The sequence below is a fragment of the Chlorocebus sabaeus genome, chromosome 8 (genome assembly GCF_047675955.1).
Source record: "Chlorocebus sabaeus isolate Y175 chromosome 8, mChlSab1.0.hap1, whole genome shotgun sequence".
Taxonomy (NCBI): Eukaryota; Metazoa; Chordata; class Mammalia; order Primates; family Cercopithecidae; genus Chlorocebus; species Chlorocebus sabaeus.
In genome coordinates this window covers 77,828,314-77,846,113 of record NC_132911.1, presented here as the reverse complement: position 1 = coordinate 77,846,113, position 17,800 = coordinate 77,828,314, and the positions used below count along the sequence as shown (strand labels likewise).

General features: G+C 37.6%; 1 protein-coding gene across 4 annotated transcripts in view; it reads left to right on the top strand.

Moving 5' to 3' along the window:
• UBE2W (ubiquitin conjugating enzyme E2 W) overlaps nt 1–17,800 on the top strand; it is an 83,011-nt gene that overhangs the window by 20,867 nt on the left and 44,344 nt on the right. For 3 of the 4 annotated variants that reach the window (XM_073018163.1, XM_008000899.3, XM_008000897.3), the window contains one exon: nt 17,425–17,516. In XM_073018163.1, coding sequence (XP_072874264.1) covers nt 17,425–17,516 — 92 coding nt within the window. Of the gene's footprint in view, nt 1–16,678; nt 16,864–17,424; nt 17,517–17,800 lie in introns of those variants that run through there. The other variant, XM_038000381.2, reaches the window with a different exon arrangement.

Genomic DNA, 17,800 nt, shown 5'->3' with positions numbered 1-17,800 from the left:
AAAAAAAAAAAAAAAATTATTCCTGCTGATGGAAATCTTCTGTGTAAATAGTGCTTAGAAATGCTTAAGTGTGGCCAGGTGCAGTGGCTCATGCCTGTAATCTCAGCATTTTGGGAGGCCAGGGCAGACAGATCACTTGAGGTCAGGAGTTCGAGACCAGACCAACGAGACCCTGTCTCTACTAAAAATACAAAAATTAGCCAGGCCTGGTGGTGCACGCCTGTAATCCCAGCTACTGGGGAGGCTGAGGCAAGAGAATTGCTTGAACCTGTGAAGTGGAGATTGCAGTGAGCCAAGATCACGCTACTGCGTTCCAGCCTGGGCAACAGAGCAAGGCTCCATCTCAAAAAAAAAAAAATGCATAAGTGTATATAATTTGTCTATGTTTAAGTGGGTAAAAGTAGAAAGTGGGGAGGGGGGATTGTTTATACCGAATAGCATTTCCTACAATGTTAAATTGAAAATGGTAATAGGACAAGATGCAAGGTAATGATGACATGAGTTTTAACCTATTTGTTATCAAAATGGTAATTTGTTTATTTGGTTGACTGAAACAGTTTGTACTAAAGCCAAATTTATTTTATTAGTTTTTTGAAACATTTTAAACCATTATAGTTGTTTAGGGATACGGATATATGGAAATAACACTAGCATTAGATGAAGATAATAGAGAAAAGTACTAAAAACATAATGTGAATATAAACTAGATATAAAACTATAGAAAAGTAATTACAGATACGTGATTGAATTAGGCTGAACAATATGTATAAAGACTCCTAATATAGCTTTAACTTGTGAAAATGAGTAGAATAACCTAGGTTCTGGGATTTTTAAAAGGAACTTTAGAAATCATTTAATAAGTAATGATTTAATTAATAATTAAATGATTTTTTTATTAACAAAAAAAATAAGTCCAGAAGGTAACACAACTTTATCATACCTACACACTTACAGACCATATTATTCAGCACTGTTTACAGTCAAGAAATGTGAACAGGGCTGGGTGCAGTGGCTCACGCCTGCAATCCTAGCATTTTGGGAGGCCAAGGTGGGTGGATTACTTGAGGTCAGAAGTTTGAGACCAGCCTGGTCAACACAGTGAAACTCCATCTCTACCAAAAAATACAAAAAAATTTAGCTGAGTGTGGTGGCATGTGTCTGTAAGCCCAGCTACTTGGGAGGCTGAGGCAGGACAATTGCTTGAACCCAGGAGGTGGAGGTTGCAGTGAGCCAAGATCGCGCCACTGCACTCCAGCATGGGTGACAGTGAGACCTTGTCTCGGAAAAAAAAAAAGTAAATATGAAGATGAAGTATCAAATTCATAACTGCATAAAATTTCATAATCACCTTCTGTTGCTATTGCTGTGAGCTCAAGTGTTGGGAATATCTGCTTAACATGCTGTATGACCCTCTGCATGAGAGTTTGTCTCACCTTTAAATTGCCTATTGCAGTAAAAAGTGATCTGTCACTATTCTAGTGTATTTTTCATTGTGTTTTAGTGCAATACTGCAAACTTTGAATCAAACACCATGGAATCCATACAAAATGCCACTAGTGATGCTGGAAGTACTCCGAAGAAGCAGAGTAAAGTCATGACATTACCATAAACAGTTGAACTGCTTGATATGTACTGTAGATTTGCAGTTGTGGTTGCCCACCATTTCAGATAGATGATTCCTCTTATAAACAGATGACATAAATTTATGGGATTGATAAATACAGCATAGTGCTGTAAATGTATTTTCTCTTCCTTAATGATTTTCTTAACATTTTATTTTCTCTAGCTTACTTTATTGTAAGAACACAGTATATAATATACACAACATGTTAATTGACTTTATGTAACTGATAAATAACGTAAGACTTCTGGTCAACAGGTTTATTAGTAGCTAAGTTTTGGGGGAGTCAGAAGTTACGTGTGGGTTTTCGACTGGGGCTTGGTTCCCCAACTCCCAAATTATTCAACGGTTAACTGTATTTGTAATTCATACTTTTCAGAGAACTCTACTTGACAGAAGAAAACTATTCTCAGAGAATCTATGGTATCAATTGTATCCATCTGAGATGAGTTTATTAGAAAACTAGATTTTATGTTCACTGGAAAATATTGACCTCAGCAATAAAAATGACAATGACAATGCAGTACATCTTTTCTAAAAAATACATTTATTAGAAGAATGTTCTAACAGTAATGCTCGTTACATTACAAATCGCCAGATGTTTATTCCTTTGAGACTAAATCTATTAGAAGGAAAGATCTAACCTAGATATCTTTTTAATTCATAGAACTTAAAAGCTCTGGAAACTACCTTTTGGTGTAGAGAGTTGAGCATCAATATTTATTCTAACAATATGCCATGGTCTACTTAGCTATGTACCTGTTGTTTCCTTTTCTTTCTTTCTTTCTTTTTTTTTTTTTTTTTTTTTTTACTCCTAGGCATTTGTATTGCCTCCCCTAATTTTATGGTATTCTTTAGTATAAATTTTTAAGAATGGTGTTACTAAGTCATAGAATCAATATTTTTCTTTCTTTTTTGAGACAGGGTCTCATGCTGTCACCCATGCTGGAGTGCAGTGGCACAATCAGGGCTCGCTACAGCTTTGACCTTTCAGGCAGAAGTGATCCTCCCGGAGTCCTCAGCCTCCTGAGTAGCTGGGACTACAAGCGTGCACCACCATGCCCAGCTAATTTTTTATTTTTTGTAGAGATGGGGGTCTTACTGTGTTGCCATAGATGGCCTTGAATTCCTAGACTCAAGCGATCTTCTCACCTTGGCCTCCCAAAATGCTGGGATTACAGGCATGACCCACCATGCCGGCTTTATTTACTTTATGAGAAAGTTGGTTACGGTAAACTGTTTTAGTATCATCTTTTATTGCTTTTTATTTCCCATTTTATTTTTTTCCTTATTGTCATCTATGAATATAATACTACTTTAATATGTTTATTTGGAACTTTAAGCTTGAAAATAGTTGTATCTGCCAGCCCATCTCATTGTATTCTTTCAATAACAATCTGAGGTATTTAATTATGAAGATACTAAGGTACACATTGTTACTTATCCAAAGTTGCATGTATTATACACTCCTACAAATCAGAGATTAAATTTCCAGCTAAATATATCTTGATGGGCCAGGTGCAATGGTTCACACCTCTAATCCCAGTGCATTTTGAGGCTGAGGCAGGAGGATCGCTTAAGGCCAGGAGTTAAATTCCAAACCTGGGCAGTATAGATCCTGTCTCTATAAAAAATAAACTAGCTGGGCATGCCGGCACACACCTGTAGCCCAGCTACTCGAGAGGCTGAGGCGGGAGCATTGTAGGGAGCTATGATTGTGCCACTATGTTCCGTCCTGGGCAACTAAGACTTTGCCAAATAAATAATCAGTCTAAACAACTATTTTGTCTTTCTTGTCAGGCTGCTATACCTCAATGCCTTAGACTGAGTAATTATAAACAACAGAAAATTTAGTCCTCACAGTTCTGGAGGCTGGGAAGTCCAAGATCCAGGGTGCCAGCAGATTCAGTAGTCCAGAATGACACCTTCTGATTGTGTCCTCACGTGGCAGCAAGGCAAATTAACTCTCTCCCTTCTTATAGGCACTAATCCCATTCACCAGTTTTCCACCCTCATGACCTAGTCACCTTCCCTCAAAGGCTCCACCTCTTAATTCCAGTACCTTGGGAATTAGATTTCAGCATATGAATTTTGGAGGGATGTAAATGTTCAGACCATAGAATATCCCGTGCAGCACCTAACTTACACTCTTAAAGTTTGCATTTTGCTTACATTTTGAAGAAATACATGACATGACATACCCTAGTATACTAACACGTAGTTTACATAGTTCTTTTGTGAGATCTGTAGTTCAATTTGTTGGTGAAACCAAACTTCCCACCTTTTGAAGGTGGCATTATCGGTCATTTTATTCAGCATATTTAATACTTTGTGCTAGACCCTGGCTATAGATTTTTCACCACATAACATGCTTTATGACATTTATGTAACTCTTAATTTGTATATATACATATCAGAATCTTTGAAGGTAGCTTAGCCTGCTGAAACATGGAAGGTAAAAAAATTTGAATTGCATTTTTACAAGAAAAAAAAATCTATTCTTCCAAAGTAAAATAAAAACGGTTGGCTTAAATGAAACCATTAACTCTGTCAAGCTTAGTGCTAATTACTGCTTTTCATCTATGGCATGAAATGCAGGGATCAATGAGAGAAAGATACAGAACATTATTTCATTCTGAGTCAAGGTTTTCAGAAAACAAATATTTCATCTGGAGTGTTCATTTCCTGAATACTAGACACATAACTTCTGAACTAGCTTGAGAAATTAAAATTTGATTCTGGGATTGTAAACTTTTCCTCTTGGAGCCAAGCAGGTTTAAGTTACATGTACGTACGTTGGATTCATGGTAGACAGCATACCCACCCTAAAGAGAGCAGCTCTTTTTAAAGGGAATAGTCATTGTTCATTTCTGACTGGTTTGTTGTTTTGTTCTGTCAATCTGAATGTTCACAGAAACCTTGAACTGGTCAGGTCCAAAACTAATCTTAATCTCAGCTGCCTCCAACCCTGCATAAACAGAGCAGCAACCTGTATTGCTCCTCTTTCCTCTCCCCTCCCTCTCCCTTCTTGTTTCTCCCCATCCCTCCTTTTTCCTTCCCCCTTCCTTTTTATCTTCCCCTTCCTCCACCTTTTCTTTTTTTAAAAAAAAAAAAAAAAAAAAAAAGACCAGGTCTTACTGTGTCACCCAGGCTGGTCTTGAACTCCTGCCTCAGCCTCTCAAGTACTTGGGATTATAGGCCAAGAAGTCACCATGCCTGGCTTCTTCCTGTATTTCTTTTATAGTTAAGAACACTGTCATCGATCCAGACTAATACTCTGGGGTCAACCTCATTTCTTCTCTTTCTTACTTTCCACATCCAGTTATCACCAAATCTAGTTCATTCTGTATCCTAATGAAGTCCTTTGATTCCTCTAGTTGTTCATTAGTAATGTCTCAACTCTAATTTTTTTTCTAGTAGTTTTCAGTGTGTCTTCAGTCTTAACTTCTCCAGTACATCTGCCACACTGTTGTCAGCATGATCATATTTTTATTTAAAAAAATATTTTACACGTTTATTGTTGAATATTAGAAAATACAGATTCGTGGAAAGAAAAATCACTGCCCCAAGGAGATCACTGGATGGTGAGATTAAGGGGTGATTTTAATTTTTAAAAATGTGTATTTTTTCCTGTATAGACGTAACACCCGTTGAAAACACAATCCCTTGTAAAGGCTCTAATTCTGTACTTAGCATCTAGCTGATCTATTCTTTCTCAGATATTTTACATGTCATTTATCACCACCTTTCTCTCACCTTTATCCTTCTCTTCAATATTTACATATGCAGAAGTTTCTCCTAACAAACACCTGCCTCTGCCTCAGTTCTGCTACCACCCTGTTGCTTTCTTTCTCTTCACATATGTAAGAGTGTCCAAAAAAAAAAAAAAAAGATAATGAAACATGCATACAGAAGAATTTAAAAATCATAGGTGAGGCTGGGCATGGTGTCTCACACCTATAATCTCAGCACTTTGGGAGGCTGAGGTGGAAGGATCGCTTGAGCCCAGGAGTTCAAGACCAGCCTGCGCAACGTGGCGCAACCCTGTCTCTACAAAAATTAGCAGGGTTTGGTGGTACGTGCCAGTGTGTCCAGCTACTTGGGAGGCTGAGGTGGGAAGATTACCTGAGCCCAGGAAGCAGAGGTTGCATTAAGCCAAGATTGCACCACTGTACTCCAGCCTAGGCAACAGAGTGAGACCCTAACTCAAAAAAAGTAAAAATATAAAAATGAAAATCATAGGTGAATATTTTAAAGAATATTTATGGCCGGGCGCGGTGGCTCAAGCCTGTAATCCCAGCACTTTGGGAGGCCGAGACGGGCGGATCACGAGGTCAGGAGATCGAGACCATCCTGGCTAACACGGTGAAACCCCGTCTCTACTAAAAAAAAAAAAAAACAAAAACTAGCTGGGCGAGGTGGCGGGCGCCTGTAGTCCCAGCTACTCGGGAGGCTGAGGCAGGAGAATGGCGTAAACCCGGGAGGCGGAGCTTGCAGTGAGCTGAGGTCTGGCCACTGCACTTCAGCCTGGGCGACACAGTGAGTCTCAAAAAAAAAAAAAAAAATTATAAAATACTCACATTGCTTAAGGAATAAAAGTTGCCATTATCTTTGAAGCCTCTTCTGTGGCCTGCCTTTTTTTTTTTTTTTTTTTTTTTTTTTTTTTAAATGTCCCGCTGATTGTACCTCACTACTTCCCACAGTAAATTGCAGTCTTGGATTTTGTGTTTGTGATCCTTTATTTTTCCTTATAGATTTACTTTAAACAATATATTTTGTCTGTTTTTAAACTTTAGATAAATGGACTCATACTGTTAGTAATTCTTTGTGACTTTCATCATTTCAAGATTAATCCATCTTTGTAGGAATACATTGTAAGGCTAAGTAAGTAGTATTTCATGGTATAAACTATCACACTTGATCAGTTTTACTCCTGACGTGTTATGAACAGTCCTGCTTTAAATGTTGTAACACATTTTCATGGTTTTCTCTTAGGGTATTGACCTACAAGTGCAAGTGCTAGGTTATGCCATGTCTGTTCCATTTTACTAGATAATGCCCTACTATTCCAAAGTAATTACATCAGTTTATGCTCTTACTGGTAGTACCTGAGTTCCAGGGATACCACATCCTCCCCAAAACTTGACTTATTTTGGTGAAAGATACTTCTTATGTTTCTATTTTCTATTTCCTTAGCTAATAAGAATAATTGAGTATAATTGTATATGTTTTGGGGCCATTTGTGGCTCTTCTATTAAATGCCTATTCTTACCTTTTGACTGTTTTTCAATTTGGTTATCCTTTTGTTTGCTTTTTGGTCTGCTTGAGCTGTTACTGAGGTGTTAATAATAAAATCTTCTGTGAAGATAGACTTGTAGATTTTCCTTTGCTTATCTATTTTGAGTTTGTTATTAAGTGTATACAGGTTTTATATTCATGGTGACTATATCATTATATAGTTATTCTCTATCTTTTATTATTTTTGACGTTAACATTTATTTCACTTGATACTAATATAACGATGCCAGCTTTGTTTTTTAAAACTTCTCCTAGTATCTTTTTTCTATCCTTTGACTCTGAACCTTTCTGTGCTCTTAACATTTTAGTAATATCTTTAAAAAAATCTCAAATAGCTATACTTTTTAACCAATCTAATATTCTTTACTGTTTACTAAAGAACTTAGTCCAATTTTTAATGAGTAACTGATATAATAGGATTTATTTCCTTCCTTTTAAGTGCTTTTCATTAGTCATTTCTTCCTATGTGTCTTTCCTTATTTTGAATTGATTTCTTTTTCTGTTTTCTCATTCTATTTTTCCTACCTCTACTAGTTTGGAAGTTACGCACAATTTTTTTTTTTTTTTTTTTTTTTTTTGAGATGATGGAGTTTTGCTCGCTCTTGTTGCCCAAGCTGGAGTGCAATGGTGCGATCTTGGCTCACTACAATCTCCGCCTTCCAGGTTCAAGCAATTCTCCTGTCTCAGCCTCCCAAGTAGTTGAGATTACAGGCACCCGCCACCACGCCCAGCTGATTTTTGTATTTTTAGTAGAGTCAGGGTTTCACCAAGTTGGCCAGGCTGGTCTCGAACTCCTAACCTCAGGTGATCCACCTGCCTTAGCCTCCCAAAGTGCTGGGATTACATGTGTGAGCCACCGCTCCTGGCCTACAATTTTTTTTAGATGTTACTTTAGCTGTTTTTTTGCATTTATTTTACTGTTATTTTTTATTGAAAACTTTTTGTTATGAAAAATCTCAAGCATGCAGGAAAGTAGAAACAGTGTGACACCGCTGTGGCTTTTGTGTAGATTCAACAATTAATATTTTCCATATTTGCTTTTTCTTTGTTGTTTAATACACTGTTTTTTTGCTTTTGTTGACAGCTTTATTGAGAAATAATTCACATAACATACTCATCCATTTAAAATGACTTTTAATATATTTGTGGAGTTGTGCAACTATCACCACAGTCAATTTTAGATCAGTTTGATAAATGTTTTTACTGAAATACAACAAACACGGGTGTGCACAAATCTACATGTAAAGTTCATATATTCACAAAGTGAATACACCTTTGTAATCACCATACATAAAAAAATAGAATGGTAGCTCCACCTTGGAAGCCTCTTTTATGTCCATTCCTAAGCACTACTTCCTCTCTCTCCTAAAGGTAATCACATCCTGATTTCTTTTTTGTTTTTCTTTTGAGACAGGATCTCACTCTGTCACCCCTGTTGGTGTGCAGTGGTGAGATCACGGCTCACGGCAGCCTCCAATTCCTAGGCTCAGGTGTTCCTCCCACCTTAGTCTCCTGTCTCCTGAGTAATTGAGACCATAGGCACACACCACCATACCTGGCTAATTTTTTTATTATTTGTAGAAACATGGTCTCCCTGTGTTGCCCAGGCTAGTTTCAAACTCCTGTATATTGTAAGTATTCACATATTTTAGTGCTGAGTACTAATGTGTTTGGTGATGTGCTGCTTTAGAAACTTTTTTTAAAATTTAAAAAATTTTTAATTTTGAAACACATCTGCCCCAAGAGTTTTTTCTTTTTCTTTTTTTTTTTTAATTTGAGATGGAGTTTCGCTCTTGTTGCCCAGGCTGGAGTGCAGTGGCGCGATATTGGCTCACTGCAACCTCTGCTTCCCGGATTCAAACGATTCTCCTGCCTCAGCCTCCTGAGTAGCTGGGGCTACAGGCATGCGCCACCACACCTGGCTAATTTTGTGTTTTTAGTAGAGATGAGGTTTCACCATGTTAGTCATGCTGGTCTCCAACTCCTGACCTCAGGTGATCCACCCACCTCAGCCTCACAAAGTGCTGGGATAATAGGTGTGAGCCACTGTGCCCAGCCAAGAGTTGTTTCATAAGGAACTGTGGGCCTGTATTGTTTTGTTCAGTGTTTAGATGTACATACTTTTTTAAGTGTCTGCTCACCATTCTTTCATCTCAGATCTGTCCCTTGGGATCATTTTCCAGAAAGAATTCAGGGTTTATTCTTTTGTTGGTTACTGTTGGTAGTAAACTGTTTTGTCTGCACATATCTTTGTTTCATCCATTTTTTTAAAAACTTAGTTTTGTTTGGTATAGGAGTTTAAATTGGCGGTTAGTTTTACTTACATAAAATATATTTTTACTGATTTCTAGTGCTGACATCATTGTTCTTAAAGTGGTAGCCTTCTTGTTTCTGTAACTTTGTAGGTAATCTATCTTTTGTCTATGGCATTAGAATTAGCTCTTTTTAATTGGTGTTTTATGCTTTGACTGTGATGTTTAAGTTTGGATGTCTTCTATTTATGCTGCTTAGATTTAATTGGGCTTCATTGACCTGAAGGCTGATGTCTTTAACAATTCTGGGAGATTCTCAGGCATTATTATTATTGTTGTTGTTATTATATTTTTTGAGATGGAGTCTTGCTGTGACGCCAGGCTGGAGTGCAGTTGCGTGATCTTTACTCACTGCAACCTCCGCCTCCCAGGTTCAAGCGATTCGCCTGCCTCAGCCTCCAGAATAGCTGGGACTACAGGCATGCACCACTATGCATTATTATTTAAGAAGCATTTATAGAAAATGTTGCTTTCTGTTCTCTAATTTTTTTTTTTTTTTTGGTCTCTCTACCTTTCTTTAATGTTTTCATTATCTATTTCTCTGAGTTATATCCTGGATAATTTCTTCATACCATCTTCCTCAGCAGAAATTCTTTCTTCACCTGTGGTTAGTTTCTTTACCCATTGAGGTTTTCCTTTTTTCTTTTAAAGAGACAGGGTCTCTCTTTCTGTCACCCAGGCTGGAGTGCAGTGGCTAGATCATAGCTTACTATAACCTAAACTCCTGGGCTCAAGAAATCTTCCTGCCTCAGTTTCCTGAGTAGCTAGGACGACAGGTATATACTACCACCATGCCTGGCTAATTTTTAATTTTTTTGTAGAGATGTGGTCTTGCGGTGTTGCCCAGGTTGGTATTATACACCTGGTTGCAACTGATCTTCCTGCCTTGGCCTCCCAAAGTGTTTGGATTACAGGCGCAAGCCATTGTGCTGAGTCAAAAAACTTTTATTTAGATGTAATTTACATGCCATAAAATAGTCCCATTTCTACACTCAATAATTTTAATTTACTTACTCTGTTGTGCAACCATACCCATAATTTAACTTTAGAAATCTTTATCATGCCCAAAAAGCAACCTTTGTGTCCATAAGCAGTCACTCTCCATCACCCCATTCTCCTTTCCCAGCCCCTGGCAACCACCAGCTTACCTTCCGTCTCTATAGATTTGCCTATTATGGACATTTCATATCAGTGGAATCATACAACATGTGGTCTTTTGTGACTGGCTTCATTCAAAAACATAATGTTTTTGAGGTTCATTTGTGTTGTAAAATGCGTCAGTACTTCATTCTTTTTGAAGGCGAAATAATATTCCATTGCATGGTTGTAACATTTTTTTCATCCATTCTTCAGTTAGTGGGCATTTGGGTTGTTTTTTGGCATTATGAATAATGCTGCTGTGAATGTTTGTGTATATGTTTTTGTGTGAATGTGTTTTCGTCATCCATTGAGTTGTTTAGTTTATTTTTTAATTATACAGAAAATATACTTCTACATTTTTGTAAAAGAGCCAAATAACATAAAGAAAGGTATGTAGTGCATACAGTATGTCCTCTTTCTCCACTGCCTTTTCCAACTGTAAAATAATTGAGTGTGCTTTTTTTTGGTCTTTTGTATGCATTTATATATTTGTGTAATTACACCTCTTTTATTTTAAGATAAAATACATGTATTTTTGAGGCTTGCTTTTTCTTTATTTCAGTATGTTTTGGAGTTCTTTATTTTTTTTGTCAGTACTCAGGTCCATGTCATTCTTAACGGTTGCATAGTCTTAGTTTGCTATGCCATAATTTGTGTAATTTACCTATTGATATATATTTCTAGATGTTTTACAGCGAAGCTATTTTATATGTATCTTTCTGCGATTCTGAGTAGTGAAATTGTTGCCTCAAAGGTTAGAATTTGGATTTCTCCAGGATTTATGTTTGTATTTGTTTCTGCCAGTTACTTTGAGGCCACCACTTCCTGGACTACTTTTGATTAAATTCTTAATGTTCTCAGGTAGCAAGAATTCAGGCTATGAATCCATGTGGGTTGAGGTTATGAAATTTCAGGGGAGAATTTTTTTCTTCCTTCACCCATTGCTAAGTTTAAAGTAGGCAAATAACATTGTTGTCTCTTTCCCATTTTCTTGTTGACCTTTACATTGAGGGATCATAGTTTCAGGTAACTCCTCTATTAGCATCTTCACTTTGGTTTTGCTATTGGGTTTGTTTGAAATCTCCATGGCAAAATCCAGTCCTAATCCTTACATTTCAGAGTTCCTGCGTTCACTTTGTCTTTGTTTTCTCTGTAATTATCCAGGTATATACTCTGCCGTTGTGCTGGAAAAGAAAGTCTGGTTAGTCCTTGAAACATATTCTTCCTTGGCTTTCTGCATACTGCAGTCCTGGTTTTTCTCCGCTCACCACTCTTCTTTTGGACACTACTGTACTCTGAAAGCATGGAGAAATTATTGGCACATTTGTCTCCTTTTGTGGGCTGCGGGCTCTTACTAGCAGAAATCATTAAGTCCTGACACTTTTTGCATTTCTGTCAGACTTTTGAATGAATACTTCCATTGCATTCTCTTTCCTGAAAGGGAAAACAGTTTCATTAAGTAACTGTTAGAAATGTCATCAGAATTCAGTAGGAGGGAAAATGCTTCCTTGCTCTGCATGAGTTTAGTTCTGTTTAAAAAAAAAAAAAAGTAAAACTAATTTGTTGCCTCACATTTCCCTCTGAAAGGAGAAATGACCACTGTTAGAATTGTTTAATGTTGTTAGGGAAAAATAATATCTACTTATTAGTGCAGTGCTATTAATATTAACGTGTATGGTATTCCTATTTTTTCCATCGTGCTCTCCTGTTTTTAACCTTCCATCTTTAGTTGGTTGTTAGATGAAATTGGAGAAAATGTTCTTGGTCATTTTATACACAGTTGTATTAGCAACCATTATCATATATTCCCACATTTTTAATGTTTTTTCTTCACTTTGTATTTTTTCCTTCCCTGAATGTTTCTGCCCTTTAGGATAGTTTCTCAAAGTGTCAAGTTGAGATAAAACTTTACAAAATGTGAGACCTATATGCCTCACCTATCCCCTTAATTTGCTTTATTTTTCTTCAAATTTTAATATGTAGTACAGTGGACTTACTACAGGGGTTGAGGAGAAAATTTATGTACCATCAAAAGGATGCTCAAGAGATTACCATACCCACTTTTCCCTGTGTTGCACTATCACCTCTCCAAGAATCACTGTGAAGGTTGCTTCACATCAAAGGTCAATCAGATGTTTGCATAGGACTGTGACCTTTGTAACATCACTTCAGCCTCTGATTGACTGCTTTCTGCAACTAATCAGACTGATTGTGGGCCACCACTTCATTACTTGAAGTGAACACCAAGTTGCCAATGGGAAACCTCTAGAGGGTATTTGAACCCAAGAAGATTCTGTATCTGGGCACGCTTTACCATTATGTTCAGAAGACCAGGGATAATTATACCAATAAAGTGCTTTTTTAGTTTGCTTTTGTTTTCTTGTGTTTTGCTTGGTAGTTAAGCAGATTGATTCTCCTTTATGTTCTTGCTGCTTCTACTAAGAAGGGTTATTCTTCTTGACTTAGTAAAGTTCTCAAGATCTGGAAGATTTCTGCAGCAGTGTTTCCCAAAATATGGTCCTTGAAACAAGGCTTGAGACAATCTACACTCAAAGGGTTCTATTATCTTTGGAAACCTCTTTGTTGTTGTTGTTGGGAGTTTTTTGTTTATTTTATTTTATTGGGATGGAGTCTTGCTCTGTAGCCCAGGCTGCATGCATTCATGTGATCTAGGCTTACTGCAACCTCCGCCTCCCGGGTTCAAGCTATTCTTGTGCCTTAGCCTCCCGAGTAGCTGGGATTACAGGCGCATGCTACCACTCCTGGCTAATTTTTGTATTTGTGGTAGAGATGGGATTTTGCCATGTTGCCCAGACTGGACTTGAACTCCTGACCTCAGGCATTACATGCTCATTGACCTCCCAAAGTGCTGGAATTACAGGCTTGAGCCACCGTGCCTGGCCTTGTTTAGTTTTATTAGAGACAAGTTCTTGCTGTGTTGTCCAGGCTGGACTCCGACTACTAGGCTCAAACGATTCTCCTGCCTCAGCCCCTTGAGTAACTGGGACTACAGGCATGCATCACTGTGCCCAGCTATTTTGGGGAACCTCTTTATGTCATCTTCCCTTTGGACAATCACTGTACAAGTTAGTATATGAAAAGTTTTGTTGAAGAAGCCAGTTCTTCTTTGACCCAGTTTTTTAAAAAATGTATGTGATCACAGAACCCTCATTTGTGAATATCAGTAGAAAATAATTAAAACCTTGTTTTAACATAGAAATTTGCTTAAATTTGTCTTTATTCAAAACAAATTAAGCAAATTTGAAGTCCATTACAGTGATTCACAACACAGTTTTCTATCTGTAGTGGTGTTGGATGGCTAAGCTAACTTTAAGTGTCATATATTGAAGACCTAGAAACATTACTTACTGATAGTAATATTTCACTGTCCAGAAAAAAACAAACCAATTTTTAAGCAGAGAACTCTTAAGAAATGAACAGATATCCATACTCGTCTTCTTCACTTTGAGAAAAGACTTATGCTGGGTGCAGTGGGTGGTGCCTGTTGTCCCAGCTACTTGGAAGGCTGCGGCAAGAGTGCTGGACTGTAGTGCGCTATGCTGTTTGGGTGTCCGCATGGAGTTTGGCATCAATATGGTGACCTCCCAGGAGCAAGGGACCACCAGGTGTGTCTCAGGAGGACGGGTGAACGATCCAGGTCAGAAACAGAGCAGGTCAAATCTCCCATGCCAATCAGTAGTGGGATTGCACATGTGTACTCCAGCCTGGGCAACATAATGAGACCCTGTCTCTGAAGAAAAAAAAAAAGTCATATTAAGAATCTTTATAATCTTGCATGCAATTTTAATAACATTATTTGGTTTTAAAATTTATAATCTTGCATGCAATTATAATATTTGGTTTTAAAATTCATAAATTAGGGACTACTGTGTTTTGGTTTTTTTTGTTTTTGCCTTTTGTACCCTGGAAAAGCATGTCCACTGGTAACAAAGGAAGAGGTATACAATCAAAGCTGTACAAATAAATATGCAAAATACATAGCCATTTTAGGATACCTAGTATGTAGGAAGAAAACCTTAACATATCTCAGATCATAATACGTTGTATTTTGATGTTCTACTATAAATGATGTTAACAATAACCTTGAAATATTAAACTATGTGCAGGTGATCCTATTTAAGAAAATGAATAGTAGATTATGTATTAAAATTACTTCAAAAATTTTATAAAATCTTTTAAAATTTTTATTAATATTTTCTTTTCTTTTTTCTTCTGATTTCATTCTTATCACAAAGCATAAAATTTTTGAAAGGCTTTTTGCATAAAGAGTTACTTTTAGAGTTTCTCTGGAAAGCTTGTCTGTGAAATAACATTCTTTAAGGATTATGGAGAACTATGGCTTTTTTTTTTTTTTTTTTTTGAGACACAGTCTTACTGTGTCACCCAGGCTGGAGTACAGTGGCGCAATCTCAGCTCACTGCAACCTCTACCTCCCGGGTTCAAGCAATTCTTCTGCCTCCACCTCCTGAGTAGCTGGGACTACAGGCATGCGCCACCATGCCCGGCCAATTTTTTTAGTATTTTTAGTAGAGACAGGGTTTGACCATGTCGGCCAGGCTGTTCTCGAACTCTTGACCTTGCGATCTGCCCACCTTGGCCTCCCAAAGTGCTGGGATTATAGTCGTGAATCACTGTGCCCAACCGAACTATGGCTTTTATAATTAGAAAGCAGCAAAGGAAGCACTGCTAAAACTTTTAAGCACTTATAACTCAAGCTATTAAGACCTTACGCAAGTTGAGCATCCCCAATCTGAAATGTGAAATGCTCCGAAATCTGAAGCATTTTGAGTAGCAATGTGACACTTAAAGGTAATGTTCATTGGAGCATTTCAGATTCTGGCTTTTTAGATTTGGGATGCTCAGCCAGTAAATCCGAAACAGTTCTGATCACAAGCAGTTCAGATAATGGCTACTCGACCTATAACCTCAATATAGAAGCTATGACATCTTGATGTTATATAGGTAACTGCCTATTCTTCGTAACTACTTTACAGCATCAGTGTTGAAATATTTTTTCCAGTGTGGAAGAAATCAATTTGTTTTGTGAACCAAAACTTCAAAGCCTTTTTTTTTTTTTAATGTAAGATTAGCCATTATGCAAAACTTACTGGTCAAGCAGTTAATAAAATACACATATTCCATTGAAGAGTTTTGTACCTTTCAGTTTTTGTGCGTAACAAGGCAATTACAAACTCTGAAAGTTTCTTTGCTTCTTTTGATTGTGATTTTTTTATTCTAATTTTTGTTTTATTTTTGAGACAGAATCTCACTGTAACTTAGGCTGTAGTGCAGTGGTACAACTATAGTTTACTGTAGCCTTGGCCTCCTGGACTCAAAAGATCCTCCTACCTTATCCTCTGAAGTAGCTGGTACATGCCCCTACACCTGGCTAATTTTTTATTTTTTATTTTTTTGTAGAGAGAGTGTCTCACTATGTTACCCAGGCTGATCTCAAACTGCTGGGCTCAAGCAGTTTTCACGCCTCTCCCTCCCAAAGTGCTGAGATTATATTCATGAGCCACTACATGCAGCCTACTTTCTTTCCTTCATAAATCTGCCAGTCTTTGGGAACTCATGTTAAAAATTCTAGAAGCTTTTCTAGCTGTAGTTTGAGCATCAGGCTGAACTTTCTCCTCTTTTGCAGTTTGCTTGTATTTTAAAAGCAAATCAGGACTGCACAGTGGCTCACACCTGTAATCTTTTGAGAGGCCAGGGTGGAAGGATCACTTGAGACCAGGAGTCTAAGACCAGCCTGTGCAACATAGTGAGACCCCGTCTCTACGAAAAAAAAAAAAAAAAAAAATTTAAATTAGCCAAGCATGGTGTTACACACCTGTAGTCCTAGCTACTCAGGAGACTCAGACAAAAGGATGGCTGGAGCCCAGAAGTTCCAGGCTGCAGTAAGCTAGGATTGTGCCACTGCATGCCTGCCCGAGTGATAGAATGAGGCCCTGTCTCTTAAAAAATAAACAACAACAAACCTAGTCAAACTTTAAGCAGCAACTGTAGCTGTTGTACTTGGTGAGATTGAAGATCCAGTCCTGGAGTTCCTGGAACATCAGAGGATGTGATTCTTCCAGAATCTTTTTGTTGAGCGAAGACTGCCTCTTTCTGACTTGTGACGAGGCCTTACTGGAAAGAAAGGTCATGTAGACCTCCTTTGCCTTTTCCTGCATCTGCTTATCTTGCATTAAAAAAAGAAATCTTTACATGCTAGCCAAAACAAAATATTTTCTTCATTGAATTTCTTTTTTAAAAATTTCCTAAATTTTGTCATGCCTTCTAGGTCTTCCACCGGATTATCCAGGAAAGCCACCCGTTTGGCTGTGCTCTTGAGTCGCTGGTGGCTGCTGCCAGAACTGCTATTACTGTCATGGATGTATTTACTGGTTTATAGGAAAGAATATTATAATGCATACAGATGAAGAGATGCGTGAGGGAAGGGATGTGGAGCTTCCATGTTCTTTCCAGGTGTGCCACCCTCCAGGAAACTCCACACGTTCAGCAGCCTGGAAGCTCTAGTGTTGAAATAGTTTGACAGTAGATTGTGAATTATAGGACAGGCTATTCAACTTTTGAGCAATATGTATATAGAATATATAAGGGGCTAGTAAAGAGAAAGGTATGAACATTTGGAGGAAATGTAGTGATTTCAGATTGTAGAAGGATGTTATCAAGGATAACTAGAAGGATGTTATGTTGTTTTTTTAAAAGTACAGGCCGAGTGTGGTAGCTCACACCTGTAATCTCAGCACTTTGGGAAGCTGAGGTTGGGAGAATTGCTTGAGGCCAGGTGTTCAGTATCAGCCTGAGCAGCAAAGTGAGACCCCCATCTCTACCAAAAAAAATTAACTGGGCATTGTGGTGTGTGCCTGTAGTCTCAAGCTACTTGGAAGGCTGAGGTGGGAGGATTCCTTGAGCCCAGGAGTTTGAGGATGTGGTGAGCTGTGATCACACCACCATACTCCAACCTGGGTAACACAGACCTAGTCTCAAAAAAAAGGACAAATCATTATTGATGTTCTTTTCTAGAAACGACTACAGAAAGAACTGTTGGCTTTGCAAAATGACCCACCTCCTGGGATGACCTTAAATGAAAAAAGTGTTCAAAATTCAATTACACAGTAAGTATTTAATTTTTAAAGTGCTCTTTCTTTTATTATCAATAATGTATGGATGTTCACCCACTTTTTTAAACTACAAAATTATTTTCACATTTCTTTTATTCTCTTTCACCAAGAGGGAAATACAGTAAACAGATCTTATTCTGTGCATTTATATATATAATCAATTTTGTTTTACTATGTTATAAACATTGTTGCATAATTTGTAAAGCTGTTTTTAGACTATCTTTGGTACATTTTTTAAAAGTTTTGTTTAACTGAGTAGCACTAACTTTGCAATGTGA